Below are 20,757 nucleotides of genomic sequence, written 5' to 3'. Positions count from 1 at the left end.
ATATGCTCATGGTTACTGGTGTCTATTGGTTCAAACCCACCTGGGAAAGTTCTGGTTACAGGTGCCAAAATGTTTCATATGCACAGGGTTACTGGTACCAAACTGTTTTTATATGCTCATGGTTACTGGTGTCTATTGGTTCAAACCCATCTGGGAAAGTTCTGGTTACAGGTGCCAAAATGTTTCATATGCACAGGGTTAAAGGTGCCAAAATGTTTCATATGCACAGGGTTACTGGTACCAAACTGTTTTTATATGCTCATGGTTACTGGTGTCTATTGGTTCAAACCCACCTGGGAAAGTTCTGGTTACAGGTGCCAAAATGTTTCATATGCACAGGGTTACTGGTACCAAACTGTTTTTATATGCTCATGGTTACTGGTGTCTATTGGTTCAAACCCACCTGGGAAATTTCTGGTTACAGGTGCCAAAATGTTTCATATGCACAGGGTTACTGGTACCAAACTGTTTTTATATGCTCATGGTTACTGGTGTCTATTGGTTCAAAACCACCTGGGAAAGTTCTGGTTACAGGTGCCAAAATGTTTCATATGCACAGGGTTAAAGGTACCAAAATGTTTCATATGCACAGGGTTACTGGTACCAAACTGTTTTTATATGCTCATGGTTACTGGTGTCTATTGGTTCAAACCCACCTGGGAAATTTCTGGTTACAGGTGCCAAAATGTTTCATATGCACAGGGTTACTGGTACCAAACTGTTTTTATATGGTCATGGTTACTGGTGCCTATTGGTTCAAACCCACCTGGGAAAGTTCTGGTTACAGGTGCCAAAATGTTTCATATGCACAGGGTTACTGGTACCAAACTTTATATGCTCATGGTTACTGGTGCCTATTGGTTCAAACCCACCTGGGAAAGTTCTGGTTACAGGTGCCAAAATGTTTCATATGCACAGGGTTACTGGTACCAAACTGTTTTTATATGCTCATGGTTACTGGTGTCTATTGGTTCAAACCCACCTGGGAAAGTTCTGGTTACAGGTGCCAAAAGGTTTCATATATACAGGGTTACTGGTGCCAAATTGGTTTTATATCCTCTTGGTTACTGTCACAAACTGGTTAATACAAATGTGGGAAAGTCTGGTTACTGGTGCCCAATAGGTTCATGTGCATGTGGGAACTCCTGAGTTCACTCCTGGCTCCAGATTCCTGAATTTAGCTCCAGCTGACAACCTTCAGTTCCAGAATCCCAGCTCCGGCTTCTGACTATGCTCTACCCTCCAGTTTCCTGGCTTTGGCTCCAGATGATAGCTCCAGACACTGGGCTTTGGCTTCTGAGGACACTGCTTCTTCCAGGTTCCTGAATTTGGCTTCAGATGACCCTGCTGCTTCCAGATTCCCGAATTTGGCCTCTGAGGTCCTGCCTCCTTCCAGATCCCCGAATTTGGCCTCTGAGGACCCTGCTGCTTCCAGATTCCCAAATTTGGCTTCGTATGTTCCTGCTGCTTCCAGATTCGTGAATTTGGCCGCTGAGGTCCTGCCAACTTCCAGATTCCTGAATTTGGCTTCAGATGACCCTGCTGCTTCCAGATCCCCGAATTTGGCCTCTGAGGACCCTGCTGCTTCCAGATTCCCAAATTTGGCTTCGTATGTTCCTGCTGCTTCCAGATTCCTGAATTTGGCCGCTGAGGTCCTGCCAACTTCCAGATTCCAGAATTTGGCTTCAGATGACCCTGCTGCTTCCAGATCCCCGAATTTGGCTTCTGAGGACCTGCCTGCTTCCAGATTCCTGAATTTGGCTTCAGATGACCCTGCTGCTACCAGATTCCAAAATTTGGCTTCGGATGTTCCTGCTGCTTCCAGATTCCCGAATTTGGCCTCTGAGGACCCTAAAGTCTTGGTATTGGTACTTAATGGGGCTCAAGGGGACATGTGAAGGGGTCTGGGCTGGGTTACCATGTGCTCATGGGAGGGGGGTCTTGGTATTGGTACTTAATGGGGCTCAAGGGGACATGTGAAGGGGTCTGGGCTGGGTTACCATGTGCTCATGGGAGGGGGGTCTTGGTATTGGTACTTAATGGGGCTCAAGGGGACATGTGAAGGGGTCTGGGCTGGGTTACCATGTGCTCATGGGAGGGGGGTCTTGGTATTGGTACTTAATGGGGCTCAGGGGGACATGTGAAGGGGTCTGGGCTGGGTTACCATGTGCTCATGGGAGGGGGGTCGTGGTATTGGTACTTAATGGGGCTCAAGGGGACATGTGAAGGGGTCTGGGCTGGGTTACCATGTGCTCATGGGAGGGGGGTCTCGGTATTGGTACTTAATGGGGCTCAGGTGGACCTGTGAAGGGGTCTGGGCTGGGTTACCATGTGCTCATGGGAGGTGGGTCTCGGTATTGGTACTTAATGGGGCTCAAGGGGACATGTGAAGGGGTCTGGGCTGGGTTACCATGTGCTCATGGGAGGGGGGTCTCGGTATTGGTACTTAATGGGGCTCAAGGGGACATGTGAAGGGGTCTGGGCTGGGTTACCATGTGCTCATGGGAGGGGGGTCGTGGTATTGGTACTTAATGGGGCTCAAGGGGACATGTGAAGGGGTCTGGGCTGGGTTACCATGTGCTCATGGGAGGGGGGTCTCGGTATTGGTACTTAATGGGGCTCAGGTGGACCTGTGAAGGGGTCTGGGCTGGGTTACCATGTGCTCATGGGAGGGGGGTCTTGGTATTGGTACTTAATGGGGCTCAAGGGGACATGTGAAGGGGTCTGGGCTGGGTTACCATGTGCTCATGGGAGGGGGGTCTCGGTATTGGTACTTAATGGGGCTCAGGGTGGACATGTGAAGGGGCCTGGGTTGGGTTACCATGTGCTCATGGGAGGGGGGTCTTGGTATTGGTACTTAATGGGGCTCAAGGGGACATGTGAAGGGGTCTGGGCTGGGTTACCATGTGCTCATGGGAGGGGGGGGTCTCGGTGTTGGTACTTAATGGGGCTCAGGGTGGACATGTGAAGGGGCCTGGGTTGGGTTACCATGTGCTCATGGGAGGGGGGGTCTCGATATTGGTACTTAATGGGGCTCAGGGTGGACATGTGAAGGGGTCTGGGTTGGGTTACCATGTGCTCATGGGAGGGGGGGGTCTCGGTGTTGGTACTTAATGGGGCTCAGGGTGGACATGTGAAGGGGTCTGGGTTGGGTTACCATGTGCTCATGGGAGGGGGGTCTCGGTATTGGTACTTAATGGGGCTCAGGTGGACCTGTGAAGGGGCCTGGGTTGGGTTACCATGTGCTCATGGGAGGGGGGGGGTCTCGGTGTTGGTACTTAATGGGGCTCAGGGTGGACATGTTAAGGGGTCTGGGTTGGGTTACCATGTGCTCATGGGAGGGGGGGGGTCTCGGTGTTGGTACTTAATGGGGCTCAGGGGGACATGTGAAGGGGTCTGGGTTGGGTTACCATGTGCTCATGGGAGGGGGGGTCTCGATATTGGTACTTAATGGGGCTCAGGGTGGACATGTGAAGGGGTCTGGGTTGGGTTACCATGTGCTCATGGGAGGGGGGTCTCGGTATTGGTACTTAATGGGGCTCAGGTGGACCTGTGAAGGGGTTTGGGCTGGGTTACCATGTGCTCATGGGAGGGGGGGGGTTCGGTATTGGCACTTAATGGGGCTCAGGTGGACCTGTGAAGGGGTCTGGGCTGGGTTACCATGTGCTCATGGGAGGGGGGGTCTCGGTATTGGTACTTAATTGGGCTCAGGTGGACCTGTGAAGGGGTCTGGGCTGGGTTACCATGTTCTCATGGGAGGGGGGGTCTCGGTATTGGTACTTAATGGGGCTCAGGGGGACCTGTGAAGGGGTCTGGGTTGGGTTACTATGTGCTTATGGGAGGGGGGTCTCGGTATTGGTACTTAATGGGGCTCGGGTGGACATGTGAAGGGGTCTGGGATGGGTTACCATGTGCTCATGGGAGGGGGGGTCTCGGTATTGGTACTTAATTGGGCTCAGGTGGACCTGTGAAGGGGTCTGGGCTGGGTTACCAGGGGGGGTCTCGGTATTGGTACTTAATGGTGCTCAGGTGGACATGGAATACTTAAGAGGGTGTCTGTTGTGGGGAGAGGAAAGAGAAGTCGATGGTAAGCCACTGAGTTTCCTACTGGTAGAGAAACTGGCATATAAGAACAAACTTTCTTCTTCAGTAATATCAGGGCTTTTTGAGCCTCACCTCCCTCACAGAGTATCTGTTGTGGGGAGAGGAAAGGGAAGGGGATTCTAAGCCACTTTGAAACTCCTACTGGTAGAGAAATGTGGCACATAAGAACCATCTTCTTCAGTAATATCAGGGCTCTCTTAGCCTCACCTCCCTCACAATGTGTCTGTTGTGGGGAGAGGAAAGGGAAGGGGATTCTAAGCCACTTTGAAACTCCTAGGAAGCCACTTGGAGACTCCTTTGATTAGAAAAATGTGGCATATAAGAACCAACTCTACTTCTCTTCTTCTTACCATGTGCTCATGGGAGGGGGGGTCTCGGTATTGGTACTTAATGGGGCTCAGGTGGACATGTGAAGGGGTCTGGGATGGGTTACCATGTGCTCATGGGAGGTGGGGTCTCGGTATTGGTACTTAATGGGGCTCAGGGTGGACATGTGAAGGGGTCTGGGTTGGGTTACGATGTATTCATGGGAGGGGGGTCTTGGTATTGGTACTTAATGGGGCTCAGGTGGACATGGGATACGTAAGAGGGTGTCTGTTGTGGGGAGAGGAAAGAGAAGTCGATGGTAAGCCACTGAGTCTTCAACGGGTAGAGAAACTGGCATATAAGAACAAACTTTCTTCTTCAGTAATATCTGGGCTCTAGAGCGTCAGCTCCCTCGCAGAGTATCTGTTGTGGGGAATGGAGAGGAAAGGCTATTGTAAGCCGCTTTGAGACTCCTACTGGTAGAGAAAAGTGGCATATATAAGAATAAACTCTTCTCCTTCAGTAATATCAGGGCTCTCTTAACCTCACCTCCCTCACAGGGTGTCTGTTGTGGGGAGAGGAAAGTGAAGGGGATTCTAAGCCACTTTGAAACTCCTACTAGTAGAGAAAAGCGGCATATATAAGAATAAACTCTTCTCCTTCAGCAATATCAGGGCTCTCTGAGCCTCAACTCCCTTACTGAGTCTCTGTTGCGGGGAGAGGAAAGGGAAGATAAAAGGAAGTCACTTGGAGAATCCTTCGGTTAGAGAAAAGCGGCATATAAGAACCAACTCTACTTCTCTTCTTCTTACCATGTGCTCATGGGAGGGGGGTCTCGGTATTGCTACTTAATGGGGCTCAGCGGGACGTGAAGGGGTCTGGCTTGGGTTACCTTGTACTCATGGGCAGTGGGTTGGTTTAAAATGTGCTCATGGGAGGGGGGTCTCGGTATTGGTAATGGGGCTCAGGGGGACATATGAAGGGGTCTGGGTTGGGTTACTATGTGCTCATGGGAGTGGGGGTCTCAGTATTGGTACTTAATGGGGCTCAGGTGGACATGTGAAGGGGTCTGGGTTGGGTTACCATGTACTCATGGGAGGGGGGTCTCGGTATTGGTACATAATGGGGCTCAAGTGGACCTGTGAAGGGGTCTGGGCTGGGTTACCATGTGCTCATGGGAGGGGGGGGTCTCGGGATTGGTACTTAATGGGGCTCAGGGGGACCTGTGAAGGGGTCTGGGCTGGGTTACCATGTGCTCATGGGAGGGGGGTTCTCGGTATTGGTACTTAATGGGGCTCAGGTGGACATGGGATACTTAAGAGGGTGTCTGTTGTGGGGAGAGGAAAGAGAAGTCGATGGTAAGCCACTGACTCTCCTACTGGTAGAGAAACTGGCATATAAGAACAAACTTTCTTCTTCAGTAATATCAGGGCTTTCTGAGCCTCACTTCCCTCATAGAGTATCTGTTGTGGGGAGAGGAAAGGGAAGGGGATTCTAAGCCACTTTGAAACTCCTACTGGTAGAGAAAAGTGGCACATAAGAACCATCTTCTTCAGTAATATCAGGGCTCTCTTAGCCTCACCTCCCTCACAGAGTGTCTGTTGTGGGGAGAGGAAAGGGAAGGGGATTCTAAGCCACTTTGACTCCTACTGGTAGAGAAAAGCGGCATATATAAGAATAAACTCTTCTCCTTCAGCAGTATCATGGCTCTCTGAGCCTCAACTCCCTAACTGAGTCTCTGTTGCGGGAGAGGAAAGGGAAGGTAATAGGAAGCCACTTGGAGACTCCTTCGATTAGAGAAATGCGGCATATAAGAACCAACTCTACTTCTCTTCTTCTTACCATGTGCTCATGGGAGGGGGGGTCTCGGTATTGGTACATAATGGGGCTCAGGTGGACCTGTGAAGGGGTCTGGGCTGGGTTACCATGTGCTCATGGGAGGGGGGGTTTCGGTATTGGTACTTAATGGGGCTCAGGTGGACCTGTGAAGGGGTCTGGGTTGGGTTACCATGTGCTCATGGGAGGGGGGGTCTCGGTATTTGTACTTAATTGGGCTCAGGTGGACCTGTGAAGGGGTCTGGGCTGGGTTACCATGTTCTCATGGGAGGGGAGGTCTTGGTATTGGTACTTAATGGGGTTCAGGGGGACCTGTGAAGGGGTCTGGGTTGGGTTACCATGTGCTTATGGGAGGGGGGTCTCGGTATCGGTACTTAATGGGGCTCAGGGGGACATGTGAAGGGGTCTGGGCTGGGTTACCATGTGCTCATGGGAGGGGGGGTCTCGGTATTGGTACTTAATGGTGCTCAGGTGGACATGGAATACTTAAGAGGGTGTCTGTTGTGGGGAGAGGAAAGAGAAGTCGATGGTAAGCCACTGAGTTTCCTACTGGTAGAGAAACTGGCATATAAGAACAAACTTTCTTCTTCAGTAATATCAGGGCTTTTTGAGCCTCACCTCCCTCACAGAGTATCTGTTGTAGGGAGAGGAAAGGGAAGGGGATTCTAAGCCACTTTGAAACTCCTACTGGTAGAGAAAAGTGGCACATAAGAACCATCTTCTTCAGTAATATCAGGGCTCTCTTAGCCTCACCTCCCTAACAATGTGTCTGTTGTGGGGAGAGGAAAGGGAAGGGGATTCTAAGCCACTTTGAAACTCCTACTGGTAGAGAAAAGTGGCACATAAGAACCATCTTCTTCAGTAATATCAGGGCTCTCTTAGCCTCACCTCCCTCACAGGGTGTCTGTTGTGGGGAGAGGAAAGGGAAGGGGATTCTAAGCCACTTTGAAACTCCTACTGGTAGAGAAAAGTGGCACATAAGAACCATCTTCTTCAGTAATATCAGGGCTCTCTTAGCTTCACCTCCCTCACAGGGTGTCTGTTGTGGGGAGAGGAAAGGGAAGGGGATTCTAAGCCACTTTGAAACTCGTACTGGTAGAGAAAAGTGGCACATAAGAACCATCTTCTTCAGTAATATCAGGGCTCTCTTAGCCTCACCTCCCTCACAGGGTGTCTGTTGTGGGGAGAGGAAAGGGAAGGGGATTCTAAGCCACTTTGAAACTCCTACTGGTAGAGAAAAGTGGCACATAAGAACCATCTTCTTCAGTAATATCAGGGCTCTCTTAGCTTCACCTCCCTCACAGGGTGTCTGTTGTGGGGAGAGGAAAGGGAAGGGGATTCTAAGCCACTTTGAAACTCCTACTGGTAGAAAAAAGTGGCCCATAGGAACCATCTTCTTCAGTAATATCTGGGCTCTCTTAACCTCACCTCCCTCACAGGGTGTCTGTTGTCAGGAGAGGAAAGGGAAGGGGATTCTAAGCCACTTTGAGACTCCTACTAGTAGAGAAAAGCGGCATATATAAGAATAAACTCTTCTCCTTCAGCAGTATCAGGGCTCTCTGAGCCTCAACTCCCTAACTGAGTCTCTGTTGCGGGAGAGGAAAGGGAAGGTAATAGGAAGCCACTTGGAGACTCCTTCGATTAGAGAAATGCGGCATATAAGAACCAACTCTACTTCTCTTCTTCTTACCATGTGATCATGGGAGGGGGGGTCTCGGTATTGGTACTTAATGGGGCTCAGGTGGACCTGTGAAGGGGTCTGGGCTGGGTTACCATGTGCTCATGGGAGGGGGGGTTTCGGTATTGGTACTTAATGGGGCTCAGGTGGACCTGTGAAGGGGTCTGGGTTGGGTTACCATGTGCTCATGGGAGGGGGGGTCTGGGTATTTGTACTTAATTGGGCTCAGGTGGACCTGTGAAGGGGTCTGGGCTGGGTTACCATGTTCTCATGGGAGGGGAGGTCTTGGTATTGGTACTTAATGGGGTTCAGGGGGACCTGTGAAGGGGTCTGGGTTGGGTTACCATGTGCTTATGGGAGGGGGGTCTCGGTATCGGTACTTAATGGGGCTCAGGGGGACATGTGAAGGGGTCTGGGCTGGGTTACCATGTGCTCATGGGAGGGGGGGTCTCGGTATTGGTACTTAATGGTGCTCAGGTGGACATGGAATACTTAAGAGGGTGTCTGTTGTGGGGAGAGGAAAGAGAAGTCGATGGTAAGCCACTGAGTTTCCTACTGGTAGAGAAACTGGCATATAAGAACAAACTTTCTTCTTCAGTAATATCAGGGCTTTTTGAGCCTCACCTCCCTCACAGAGTATCTGTTGTAGGGAGAGGAAAGGGAAGGGGATTCTAAGCCACTTTGAAACTCCTACTGGTAGAGAAAAGTGGCACATAAAAACCATCTTCTTCAGTAATATCAGGGCTCTCTTAGCCTCACCTCCCTAACAATGTGTCTGTTGTGGGGAGAGGAAAGGGAAGGGGATTCTAAGCCACTTTGAAACTCCTACTGGTAGAGAAAAGTGGCACATAAGAACCATCTTCTTCAGTAATATCAGGGCTCTCTTAGCTTCACCTCCCTCACAGGGTGTCTGTTGTGGGGAGAGGAAAGGGAAGGGGATTCTAAGCCACTTTGAAACTCGTACTGGTAGAGAAAAGTGGCACATAAGAACCATCTTCTTCAGTAATATCAGGGCTCTCTTAGCCTCACCTCCCTCACAGGGTGTCTGTTGTGGGGAGAGGAAAGGGAAGGGGATTCTAAGCCACTTTGAAACTCCTACTGGTAGAGAAAAGTGGCACATAAGAACCATCTTCTTCAGTAATATCAGGGCTCTCTTAGCTTCACCTCCCTCACAGGGTGTCTGTTGTGGGGAGAGGAAAGGGAAGGGGATTCTAAGCCACTTTGAAACTCCTACTGGTAGAAAAAAGTGGCCCATAGGAACCATCCTCTTCAGTAATATCTGGGCTCTCTTAACCTCACCTCCCTCACAGGGTGTCTGTTGTCAGGAGAGGAAAGGGAAGGGGATTCTAAGCCACTTTGAGACTCCTACTAGTAGAGAAAAGCGGCATATATAAGAATAAACTCTTCTCCTTCAGCAATATCAGGGCTCTCTGAGCCTCAACTTCCTAACTGAGTCTCTGTTGCGGGGAGAGGAAAGGGAAGGTAATAGGAAGCCACTTGGAGACTCCTTCGATTAGAGAAATGCGGCATATAAGAACCAACTCTACTTCTCTTCTTCTTACCATGTGCTCATGGGAGGGGGGTTTCGGTATTGGTACTTAATGGGGCTCAGGGGGACATGTGAAGGGGTCTGGGTAGGGTGACCTTGTACTCATGGGAGGTGGGTTGGTTTAACATGTGCTCATGGGAGGGGGGTCTCGGTATTGGTACTTAATGGGGCTCAGGTGGACATGTGAAGGGGTCTGGGTAGGGTGACCTTGTACTCATGGGAGGTGGGTTGGTTTAACATGTGCTCATGGGAGGGGGGTCTCGGTATTGGTACTTAATGGGGCTCAGGTGGACATGTGAAGGGGTCTGGGTAGGGTGACCTTGTACTCATGGGAGGTGGGTTGGTTTAACATGTGCTCATGGGAGGGGGGTCTCGGCAATGGTACTTAATGGGGCTCAGGTGGACCTGTGAAGGGGTCTGGGCTGGGTTACCATGTGCTTATGGGAGGGGGGGTCTCGGTATTGGTACTTAATGGGGCTCGGGTGGACATGTGAAGGGGTCCGGGTTGGGTTACCATGTACTTATGGGTGGGGGGGTCTTGGTGGTACTTAATGGGGCTCAGGGGGACATGTGAAGGGGTCTGGGTAGGGTGACCTTGTACTCATGGGAGGTGGGTTAGTTTAACATGTGCTCATGGAAGGGGGGGTCTCGGTATTGGTACTTAATGGGGCTCAGGTGGACATGTGAAGGGGTCTGGGTAGGGTGACCTTGTACTCATGGGAGGTGGGTTGGTTTAACATGTGCTCATAGGAGGGGGGGTCTTGGTATTGGTACTTAATGGGGTTCAGGGGGACATGTGAAGTGGTCTGGGTTGGGTTGCCATGTACTCATGGCAGAGGGGTATTGGTATTGGTACTTAATGGGGCTCAGGGGGACATGTGAAGGGGTCTGGGTTGGGTTACCATGTGCTCATGGCAGGGGGGTCTCGGTATTGGTACTTAATGGAGCTCAGGGGGACATGTGAAGGGGTCTGGGTTGGGTTGCCATGTACTCATGGCAGGGGGGTCTCGGTATTGGTACTTAATGGAGCTCAGGGGGACATGTGAAGGGGTCTGGGTTGGGTTGCCATGTACTCATGGCAGGGGGGTCACGGTATTGGTACTTAATGGAGCTCAGGGGGACATGTGAAGGGGTCTGGGTTGGGTTACCATGTGCTCATGGCAGGGGGGTCTCGGTATTGGTACTTAATGGAGCTCAGGGGGACATGTGAAGGGGTCTGGGTTGGGTTACCATATACTCATGGCAGGGGGGTCTCGGTATTGGTACTTAATGGAGCTCAGGGGGACATGTGAAGGGGTCTGGGTTGGGTTGCCATGTACTCATGGCAGGGGGGTCACGGTATTGGTACTTAATGGAGCTCAGGGGGACATGTGAAGGGGTCTGGGTTGGGTTTCCGTGTACTCATGGCAGGGGGGGTCTCGGTATTGGTACTTAATGGGGCTCAGGGGGACATGTGAAGGGGTCTGGGTTGGGTTACCATATACTCATGGCAGGGGGGTCACGGTATTGGTACTTAATGGAGCTCAGGGGGACATGTGAAGGGGTCTGGGTTGGGTTGCCATGTACTCATGGCAGGGGGTCTCGGTATTGGTACTTAATGGGGCTCAGGGGGACATGTGAAGGGGTCTGGGTTGTGCTCATGGGCGGGGGGTCTTGACTTTGGTACTTAATGGGGCTTAGGTGGACATGAAAGGGCTTGGTTTCGTACTTAAAGGGGCTCAAGTGGACACGGTTGCTGGTACCAATTGGGTTTATGTGCACTTGCAAAGTGTCTCGGTGCTGGTACCAAATCGGTTCATATCCTCATTGTTACTGTCACAAATTGGTTCTTGTGCACAGGGGAAAGGTTTGTTTACTGGCACCAAAATGTTTCATATTCACAGGCTTAATAGCACCAAATTGGTTTTATGTGCTAATGGTTACTGTCACAAATTGGTTCTTGTGCATACATGAAAGGTCTGGTTACAGGTGTCAGATTGGTTCAGATGCACAGGGTTACTGGCACCAAATTGGTTTATGTACACATGCAAAGTGTCTGGCAGCTGGCACCTATTGGGTTCAGATGCACATTGGGTGATGGTACCAGTCAGATTTATATGCATAAGTAAAGGGTCTGTGTACTGGCACCAAAGGGGTTCAGATGCACCTACGATGGGTCCGGCTGCTGGTAATAAAAAGAGCTCAAATAGCAGGAGAGCGGAGTCCTAGGGCAGGGGAGGCCGAAGGAACCCTAAGAGTCTCTGTGGAAGAAGCATCAGAATCCCCCAGGGTCTGGAAAATGGCCTTGCGAGGTCCAAGGGATTCTAGCACAGTAGGGCTCCTGGATTGTTCCAGAAGAGGGGGAATGGGGACCCAAATGCGGGATCTTGAAGGGGAACATCTTCCAGCCATCAGGAGTATTTCTGGAGTGTTGGTGGCTCCCTGTCTCTGCCAAGGTTGCTAGCAAAAAGAGCTGAAATCACTAAAGGGGGGGGGGGAAGACCGGGGGGTGGGCAGTAGGACTGCAGAGGAGAAGAACAGGGAGTCACCTAAAGAAGGAGCAGAGCCTTTGAGAAACGGTGTGTGGGAGACCCAGTTTCCAGTGAGAATCCAGTTCCAGGTGGCTCGGAGAGCTTCGCAAGAGCGGCTGCAGTACAGAAAGAACTGAACGTGACAGAAGAAAAAGAAGAAACCGACCAAACTGGCTGCTTATAGCTGAACTTTTATTCTGTTTTATAAATTTGCCAGAACAAGATCCGGTATAATCTGGTTTTCGAAAACAAAAGTCTTCAATGGCTAATAATAAAGCATAACGTTACAAGTATTATTGCATATGTCTTATTCCTTGTTTTGACAAATAAAATTGGTATAATAAAATAATTACCTTTTAAATTTGAAGCCGTCTATGAACCTTATTTTATATTTTCTCATAGCTTCCTGCCACCTATATAACTAAAGACAATAAACCCCATAAGCATCTCTACAGTGATTCCCAATTTCTATCACCAGGGAAAATGTAAAGTCCCAATAATGCTGAAAGCCCGGGGGGGGGGGGAGAGAAAGCAGGGCTGAGGGGGGTGGAAGAATGGCAGGTGATCCCCCCCTAAGACCAGCTTATGGGCTCTGGGGCTCTTGGGCAGGCAGGAAGACTGAAACCCTATAGGGCAGAAGGCCAGTGGGGGATAGGGGGCAGGTGGGTGGAGAAGTCCCTTTTTGGGTCCTCTGAGGAAGGTGCAGAGGATTTCTTTCAAGGAGAGGAGAGCTGGCATCTCCTGCCCTCCCACCCAACACAAAATGTGAATGGGGGGGATTATGAGGGGGATGTAAACAGAGGAGCAGACCAGGCCCCAGGGGGAGGGAGAGTGTGGGGGACCCTCGCCTGCATCCAGTTCCCTGGGTCTGCAAGGAAGGGCCGCAAGAGGCAAACACTGGCACATCCCTTCCTGCCCACCTGCTCACAATACACAACATTAGCATCTCTGTCAGATGTCTCTCGCCCCTCTCAGCTCTCTGCACTGGGACAACAGCTCACAAGGAGGAGGGTGATTCCCCGTGTTTGCCTGTTATCTGCATACAGAATTCCTTCTCAGGAGTAAGCAGAGGCCTTTCAGGGCGAAAGTGCATGCCAGGAGACTCAGCCCCTTCCCTCCCTCCCCCTCCCGGCCAGCCACTGACTGACCGATCCAGGTTCCCTGCGAGGAAATGGGCTTATTTTATTTTATTCCCCATTATCACTCCTGCACTATTTCCTGAAATGGGAAACAGATTACTAGTTTAATGCTGGGTATGCACGGCCATTTTGCAGATAAGGCTCACCCGGGCACAAAGGCTGTTTTCTCTCGAGTAGACCTGCAGGGACATTTTAGTTCTCCTTTCATCAAATAATCGCACGTTTTGCTTTAGCACCGCAAGGGAAAGACAGGCTCGTCTTGTTCTTGTTCCCAAATTATGAGTGGTTTATTATAGAAACTCTACCGGTATTTCCCTGGCGATTGAAAATATGTTTGCACGGGGGCGGGGGGAGGGAATTTGGTGCCGGATACGCTTCCAAAGGAAAAAGAAATTAACAGAAGGGGGGAGGAAATGTGTGTGTGTGTGTGTGGGGGGGAGCCGGGACCTCGTACATGCAAAGCATGCGCTCTTTCCAACACAGACGCGTCTGTGAAGCCACGATTAGCCGTTGTTTAAGCCTGCAAAATGGGATACAGGAAAAAATCTACCTTATTCCTAGAAATAAGCAGCGCGGCAAACTCTCCTACCTTGTTCTCTGCAGGACTACTTTTGAAGACGAAATGCAAATTTCAACTAGGGTAGAATAGCAATTAGACCCAGTTCCCCAATTCTGAGAAGCGGCTTTGTTCAGCAAAAAAAATTAGATTCGCGTCCATTATCACCCAGGGAGACCCAATATGGGTGGGGGGGGTAGGCGGTGTGCAAAGTTCCATTTTAATTATTATTTTGCAAACTGTAAGAAACGGAAGACAGCCCTTTCAAGGAGGCGGTGGGTGGCCCTGAAAAGGGCCTTTGTGGTTTGCCGGCCGGGGCGGGATTGCAGCGGGCCCCGCTCAGCCGCCGAAGCCGTAGAGGGTGCGGCCCTGGCGCTTGAGCGCGTAGACCACGTCCATGGCGGTGACCGTCTTCCTCTTGGCGTGCTCGGTGTAGGTCACGGCGTCGCGGATCACGTTCTCCAGGAAGACCTTCAGCACCCCGCGGGTCTCCTCGTAGATCAAGCCCGAGATGCGCTTCACGCCCCCGCGCCGAGCCAGGCGGCGGATGGCGGGTTTGGTGATGCCCTGGATGTTGTCCCGCAGCACTTTGCGGTGCCGCTTCGCGCCCCCCTTCCCCAGCCCTTTCCCGCCCTTGCCGCGCCCGGACATGATCAGCCTGCTTTGTCTAGCAAGAAAAATTAGCAAATCCAGCTTGGGTTGGATATTTATCGCAAAAGGTCCGACTCAATGGGGAACTTCACTTCCTTTCGTCCACGAACCTCCCACTTTTTGAGCGGTATAATCTCATAGGGTCTTGCCGGCTACCAATCAGTACCAGAGGCTTTTCAAACTACCCAATGAGAACTAGGGCTACAAAAGACAAAGGGCTCGTAAACCTAAATTTGAGCCCAGAGGCACCTTTAAGACCAAGAAAAATCATTTCAATGTGTTCAAATGGGTAGCCGTTTTGGTCTGAAGCAGCACAAGGAAAGTTGAGTCCAATGGCGTCTTTAAGACCAATAAAGATTTCTTCAAGGCGTGAGCTTTCCTCTGCAGGCCTTGAAGGAATCTTTGTGAGTCTACAAAATGTTTGTAAGCTCTGCTGTGTATTCTACACACCAAAGCTTACCCTTTGAATAAAACTTTGTAGGCCTTCAAAATACCACTGGACTTGAACTTTTTTTTTCCTCAGAAGGCTCACATGATTCCCACTGCTGGGTTTCTATAAAGAGCCAAAGGAGGATTTAGGGTCTGAAGTCACACAGCGTGGGGGGTGGAAAGAACAGACTTCTGGTGATAGTGTGGGGCTTCCGCGGCAAGAATAATTCTGCGGTGGGTTTGCCTTTACTGGCTCTGTGTCTAGCCCTGGAACTCTGCAGGTCCCCCCCCCTCCCCGGACTAGCCAGAGCTGACCCTTCTTAGCTTCCAGGTCTAACAAGATTGGGTTAGACTCTGCTGTCCAGGCCAAGGCATGTCCTCTTTAGTAGATGGAACACCATTCACTAGTTTCCAAAAAGTATTCATTTTTATACCGCCCTTCCCTACAGCTCTGGGCAGTTTGCATAAAACATAGAACATTTACATGGAACATGAAGCATATATACATTAAAGCCATGCATGGTTTGGGAAGAACATTCCTGAAGGACGGCCTACTTCCTATTGAACCCGATGGGATGCTTGGGTCATCTTTGAAGGTGCCCTGGCCTTTGGGTGCCCTGGCCTTCTGAGGTGAGGCAGATGATAAATCAAGGGAGGTGGAAATGATTGGGCCTTTTTAGATATTCCCCCTCCCAAACTTTTCTGAAGTTGCTATACTTGTGGATGGTCCTCAGCCATAACAAGCCTGGTTAGGAAATTAACATAATATCAATGGATATTGACCAAAAAATTGTTGCGTTATGTCCGAACACAATACAAAGCAGGAACTGTTACCCGGGGACTCCCAGGACTGGGTGTTTTTTAGGGGACAGGGCCAGAAACCAATTGCCCTCCCCAGAAAAGTAAGATATTTGCAATTTCTGATCAATGCAGTGGTGCTTTAAAAAGCATTTGGCTGACTGAGTCCTGAGTTTTTGGGTTTTCCTTTTGGATGCTGGCCGTTTTTCTCCTTTCTTCGGAGCAGAACATGCAAAGCACGGGGGGGGGGGGAAACCGAGATCGCCGCATGTTTATTGGACGTCGGACCCCTCCCTTACAGGATTGGCTTATTTAAAAATCTCTGCTTGCTCGTTGGCTGGAAGGGGCCCGCGCGTTCTGATTGGCTGTTCAGCTGCGGCGTCTGCCCTCGTCCAATCGGAAGAGACCTGCGAGCAGCCTGCGGGAGCAAATAAATGCGGCCGGGCGGCGTCGAGGGACCATTGCTGAGCCGTCGCTTCTGTGCTACTTTCTCTTTTTCTGCAGAGCTGAGAATTGCGCAGCCATGTCTGGTCGGGGCAAGCAGGGCGGGAAGGCGCGGGCGAAGGCGAAGACGCGCTCGTCGCGGGCCGGGCTGCAGTTCCCGGTGGGCCGCGTGCACCGCCTGCTGCGCAAGGGCAACTACGCCGAGCGGGTGGGCGCCGGGGCGCCGGTGTACCTGGCGGCGGTGCTGGAGTACCTGACGGCCGAGATCCTGGAGCTGGCGGGCAACGCCGCCCGCGACAACAAGAAGACGCGCATCATCCCGCGCCACCTGCAGCTGGCCATCCGCAACGACGAGGAGCTCAACAAGCTGTTGGGCAAGGTCACCATCGCGCAGGGCGGCGTCCTGCCCAACATCCAGGCCGTGCTCCTGCCCAAGAAGACCGAGAGCCACAAGGCCAAGGGCAAATGAGCCCCGGCCCAGAGTCTCCCCACGCCCCACAAAGGCTCTTCTCAGAGCCACCCACATCCTCCTAAAAGAGCTCAGGAAACTGCCTTCTCGCTTGCCAGCACGCGCTTTTGCAGACTATCATCTGCAATATTTGTATAAAATGTCGATGCCAGGTCTCCCAGAACTGTGGTGGCCTGGTCACCTTGGGCAGATGTTACGGTTGGGGATGAAATCTGAGTCTTGGAGGACAAGTGCACCGTCCTAGAAAAGCATCAATCCCCTGCCCTCCCCCCCCCGGAAATATTTGTTATCAAGGAAGTCGAGTGAGGTGGAAGTCTTCATGGAGTCTAGTGCTAGGGAGTCAGCATGTCAGGGCGGTATAAACTAAGCTCTGTAGCCTGCACATCAGCAGTAATACCGAGGGCACCCCCTGGTCCCAACTGGATGCTGGTGTGTCCTCTTTCGGAACCAGGGAAAGGGGGATCTTTGAGGACCCGGAGAACGAGCGAGAATAAGCTAAACTACTCAAAATATTAAAAACAAACCACCCAAGTTGTAAAGAGAAATCAGCTTTTCTGTTGAGGCGGTGGGTGGCCCTGAAAAGGGCCTTTGTGTTTTGCGGGATTGCAGCGGGCCCCGCTCAGCCGCCGAAGCCGTAGAGGGTGCGGCCCTGGCGCTTGAGCGCGTAGACCACGTCCATGGCGGTGACCGTTTTCCTCTTGGCGTGCTCGGTGTAGGTCACGGCGTCGCGGATCACGTTCTCCAGGAAGACCTTCAGCACCCCGCGGGTCTCCTCGTAGATCAAGCCCGAGATGCGCTTCACGCCCCCGCGCCGAGCCAGGCGGCGGATGGCGGGCTTGGTGATGCCCTGGATGTTGTCCCGCAGCACTTTGCGGTGCCGCTTCGCGCCCCCCTTCCCCAGACCCTTCCCGCCCTTGCCGCGCCCGGACATCTTCTCACGTAGCTTTCCAAACCGAACAAAAGAACACGATAAAGCTCAATTGAAAATGCAGGCCTTTATGTACAGCAGAATCCGACCAGAAGGAAACCTACCCTCTTTTCACCGCTTCATAGGCTTGCGGCCTAGAAGAGTATCCAATCAGCAGCTCTCCCTGTAGGCCCTCCTAAGCCCTCGCGCACTGTTTGCCTGTCCCGCCCCTCATGATACAGCCAATCGCTGCAAAGAGCGCGAAGTTGAATTTTTCCAACGGCCGCTGTGTGGGCTTCAGCCAATCAGAGCGGGAGAAGTTGCCTATAAATAGGCAGACGGCCGGCAACTTCTGCTATTGCAGTCTTGTTCGGTGTTGAGGTGCCATGGCTCGTACCAAGCAGACGGCGCGCAAGTCGACGGGCGGGAAGGCGCCGCGCAAGCAGCTGGCGACGAAGGCGGCCCGCAAGAGCGCGCCGGCCACGGGGGGCGTGAAGAAGCCGCACCGCTACCGGCCGGGCACGGTGGCGCTGCGCGAGATCCGGCGCTACCAGAAGTCGACGGAGCTGCTGATCCGCAAGCTGCCCTTCCAGCGGCTGGTGCGCGAGATCGCGCAGGACTTCAAGACCGACCTGCGCTTCCAGAGCTCGGCCGTGATGGCGCTGCAGGAGGCCAGCGAGGCCTACCTGGTGGGGCTCTTCGAGGACACCAACCTGTGCGCCATCCACGCCAAGCGCGTCACCATCATGCCCAAGGACATCCAGCTCGCCCGCCGCATCCGCGGGGAGAGGGCTTAAAAGCAACCGGGAAAACTACGAATTTAAAAAAAACCCAAAGGCTCTTTTAAGAGCCACCACACTATCATAAGGTGGCTGATTCATTTCTAGTCAATATGAAGCGTACCTCGTTTTACTTTGTAGAAAGCGGGCATCTTCCTTGTAAATTTGGTTAAGTACTAGCTAAGCTGTTTCGTAGGTTATGCATCATAGAACTAAACCTTCGAATGTGTCAACTTCATTCTAAAATGTATGGAAAGCACACCTTTGAAGTCCCATTTTCCCCCTCTGGTCATTTGTGAGTCGCTTTCCACTTAGTTCTTAGTTCTAAGACTCGTGCCTTGAATAAAACCTGATTGGGTTTAAAGGTGCCCCTGGGCTTTACGTTTATTCTGCCTTTTAGACCAAAACGGCAACCGGTTTCAATCAATACAATTAGATTCAAGTGGGGAGCCGTGTTGGTCTGAAGCAGCACAACAAAACCGGTCCAGTGGCATCTTTAAGACGAATAATCTTGAATAAATCTTTATTGATCTTAAAGGTGCCACTGGACTCAAGTTGTTTTTTTGTATAACTGATCTACTTTAGTGTTTAGTGTTAATTTACTAAACGTGTGTTTGGGGGGGCAGTTAGATACTGTGGCCCTCATAAGTTAATGTTGTCGCTCACTAGCGCGGCTAATTCCTCTAAAGCGAGGGGAAACACCCTGTCAATTCAGCCCTTTTTAGGAAGCGGTGGGTGGCTCTTAAAAGAGCCTTTGGGGTTTGGAGCGCGCTCCTTGGCATCGAGAGCTCGCCTTACTTCTTCTTAGGCGCCGCCTTCTTGGCCTTGGCCACCTTCGCTTTGGGAGTCTTGGGCTTGGCTTTGGGCTTGGCCGTGCGGGCTTTCGCGGGGCTCTTGGCCGCCTTCTTGGGTTTGGCCACCCGCTTGGGGCTCTTGGCCGCCGCCTTCTTGGCCGCCGCGGGCTTCTTGGTCACCTTCTTGACGCTCTTCTTGGCGGCCGCGGCGCCCACCGCCTTCTTGACCTTCTTGGCGGCGCTGGCGGGCTTCTTGGCGGCGGGCTTCTTGCCCTTGGCGGGGCCCTGAGCCGGCTGCTTCTTGCGGGCGGCGGCGCCGGCGCCCTTGTCCTTGCTGTCGGCCTGCTTCTTGTTGAGCTTGAAGGAGCCCGAGGCGCCCGTGCCCTTGGTCTGCACCAGCGTGCCCTTGGTCACCAGGCTCTTGAGGCCCAGCTTGATGCGGCTGTTGTTCTTCTCCACGTCGTAGCCGGCGGCCGCCAGCGACTTCTTGAGCGCCGCCAGGGACACGCCGCTGCGCTCCTTGGACGCCGACACGGCCTGGGTCAGCAGCTCGGTCACGCTCGGGCCGGAGGGCTTGCGCGCCTTGGCGGCCGCCGCCTTCTTGGCCTTCTTGGCCGGCGCCTTGGCGGGCTGCAGATCGGCGGCGAGCGCGGCCGGAACCTCTTCGGTCATCTTGGAGCCTGGAGATGCGATCCCTGCAAAGCGACTTCCTCCCTGCAAGCAGAAAAGCCGAATAGGAGCCGCCGAGGAGCTGCCCGGTATTTATAGGGGAGGAGCTGCGCTCTGATTGGTGCGTTCCTGGCACCGCTCTCCGAGTCCCAGACATGTCCCCCGCGCCCGCTGCAACTTTGTGTTTCTTGGTCGCCACAAAACACGCGATTTCTCGGAAGCCCCCCGGCGGATCCCGCCCGTTCCCGGGGGAATCCACGGGGAGAATGTCCGCCTTCGGGGGCCTGCGTCTCCCGGCCGCCAGAACCGGCGTTCGCCTGGAAACGAGGCGGGAACTCCGCGGCCGCCGGCTTTGGCTGCCTCCAGATCCGCAAACTTTTGCTTTTGGCTGAAAATAGCAAAAGGTCCTTTTGAGGACGGGCGGCGGCAACGCTCGGTTCCGAAAGCCCCGAAGGTCTACGGCTCGGCCGCGAAGGAAACGGGGGGCTGCGGCCGGTCCCGTCGCCGAAATCGCTTCTTGACGCGAGTCAAGTAACACATCTGACAAGGAGCTTGGGACCGAAGGGACCCGCGGCGGCAGGGCTCGGCCGCCCCCCCAGAAGGCGATCCGCGGCGGGATGCGGAGGGATCGGGGTGATTCTCAACCGCCCGGCTGGGTTGACCCCCGAAAATTTCCTCTGCATATTTACAAACACGGACTTGGCTCGTTTCTCTGCACTTTGTGGCGTGTCTCTATCTCTCTCTGGGAGCTCCCAATGCAAAAGGCAGTCTCGGGTGGCCAGGCTCTTGAAGATGGCTCGTTATTCGCCTGTTTTAAACATTTGGGCAATTTATGCCACACACCACACGCCCCCAGGACATTTTGCAGGAGCCCCGCACTTCCTGGCATTGGTGTTACAACCCAGTCCCCGAGAAGGCCAGGTGCTGTCACTGCAGGTCGGGTCGTTCCTGGAATTCGCCATCCCTTCTTGAACAGAGGAACACACACGAAGCTGCTTTACACTGAATCGGGTCCACCAAAGTCAGTTTGTCTGCTCGGACTGGCAGAGGCTCTGCAGGGCCTCCTTGGCGGAAGTCCTTCACACCACTTCTTTGCCCTCCATTCATGTGGGGAGTCATTTGAGTCCAGCCGCATCTTT

At 52.5% G+C, this 20,757-nt stretch overlaps 5 protein-coding genes across 5 annotated transcripts; 2 read left to right on the top strand and 3 right to left on the bottom strand.

The window, feature by feature from the left end:
• Positions 1 to 13,886: 13,886 nt before the first annotated feature.
• LOC143826432 (histone H4) lies at positions 13,887 to 14,329 on the bottom strand. The gene has a single exon (XM_077315228.1). The coding sequence runs from the start codon at positions 14,327 to 14,329 to the stop codon at positions 14,018 to 14,020; it is 312 nt and encodes a 103-aa protein (XP_077171343.1). The 3' UTR covers positions 13,887 to 14,017.
• A 1,703-nt stretch (positions 14,330 to 16,032) lies between these two features.
• On the top strand, positions 16,033 to 16,521 carry LOC143826221 (histone H2A type 2-C-like). The gene has a single exon (XM_077314903.1). The coding sequence runs from the start codon at positions 16,080 to 16,082 to the stop codon at positions 16,467 to 16,469; it is 390 nt and encodes a 129-aa protein (XP_077171018.1). The 5' UTR covers positions 16,033 to 16,079; the 3' UTR covers positions 16,470 to 16,521.
• Positions 16,522 to 17,033: 512 nt separating this feature from the next.
• LOC143826222 (histone H4) lies at positions 17,034 to 17,448 on the bottom strand. The gene has a single exon (XM_077314904.1). The coding sequence runs from the start codon at positions 17,398 to 17,400 to the stop codon at positions 17,089 to 17,091; it is 312 nt and encodes a 103-aa protein (XP_077171019.1). The 5' UTR covers positions 17,401 to 17,448; the 3' UTR covers positions 17,034 to 17,088.
• Positions 17,449 to 17,746: 298 nt separating this feature from the next.
• LOC143826219 (histone H3) lies at positions 17,747 to 18,502 on the top strand. The gene has a single exon (XM_077314902.1). The coding sequence runs from the start codon at positions 17,763 to 17,765 to the stop codon at positions 18,171 to 18,173; it is 411 nt and encodes a 136-aa protein (XP_077171017.1). The 5' UTR covers positions 17,747 to 17,762; the 3' UTR covers positions 18,174 to 18,502.
• A 164-nt stretch (positions 18,503 to 18,666) lies between these two features.
• LOC143826218 (histone H1.01-like) lies at positions 18,667 to 19,666 on the bottom strand. The gene has a single exon (XM_077314901.1). The coding sequence runs from the start codon at positions 19,619 to 19,621 to the stop codon at positions 18,950 to 18,952; it is 672 nt and encodes a 223-aa protein (XP_077171016.1). The 5' UTR covers positions 19,622 to 19,666; the 3' UTR covers positions 18,667 to 18,949.
• Positions 19,667 to 20,757: the final 1,091 nt, after the last annotated feature.

Source organism: Paroedura picta, chromosome 16, assembly GCF_049243985.1.
Source record: "Paroedura picta isolate Pp20150507F chromosome 16, Ppicta_v3.0, whole genome shotgun sequence".
NCBI lineage: Eukaryota > Metazoa > Chordata > Lepidosauria > Squamata > Gekkonidae > Paroedura > Paroedura picta.
This window is presented reverse-complemented; position numbering and strand designations above follow the sequence as displayed.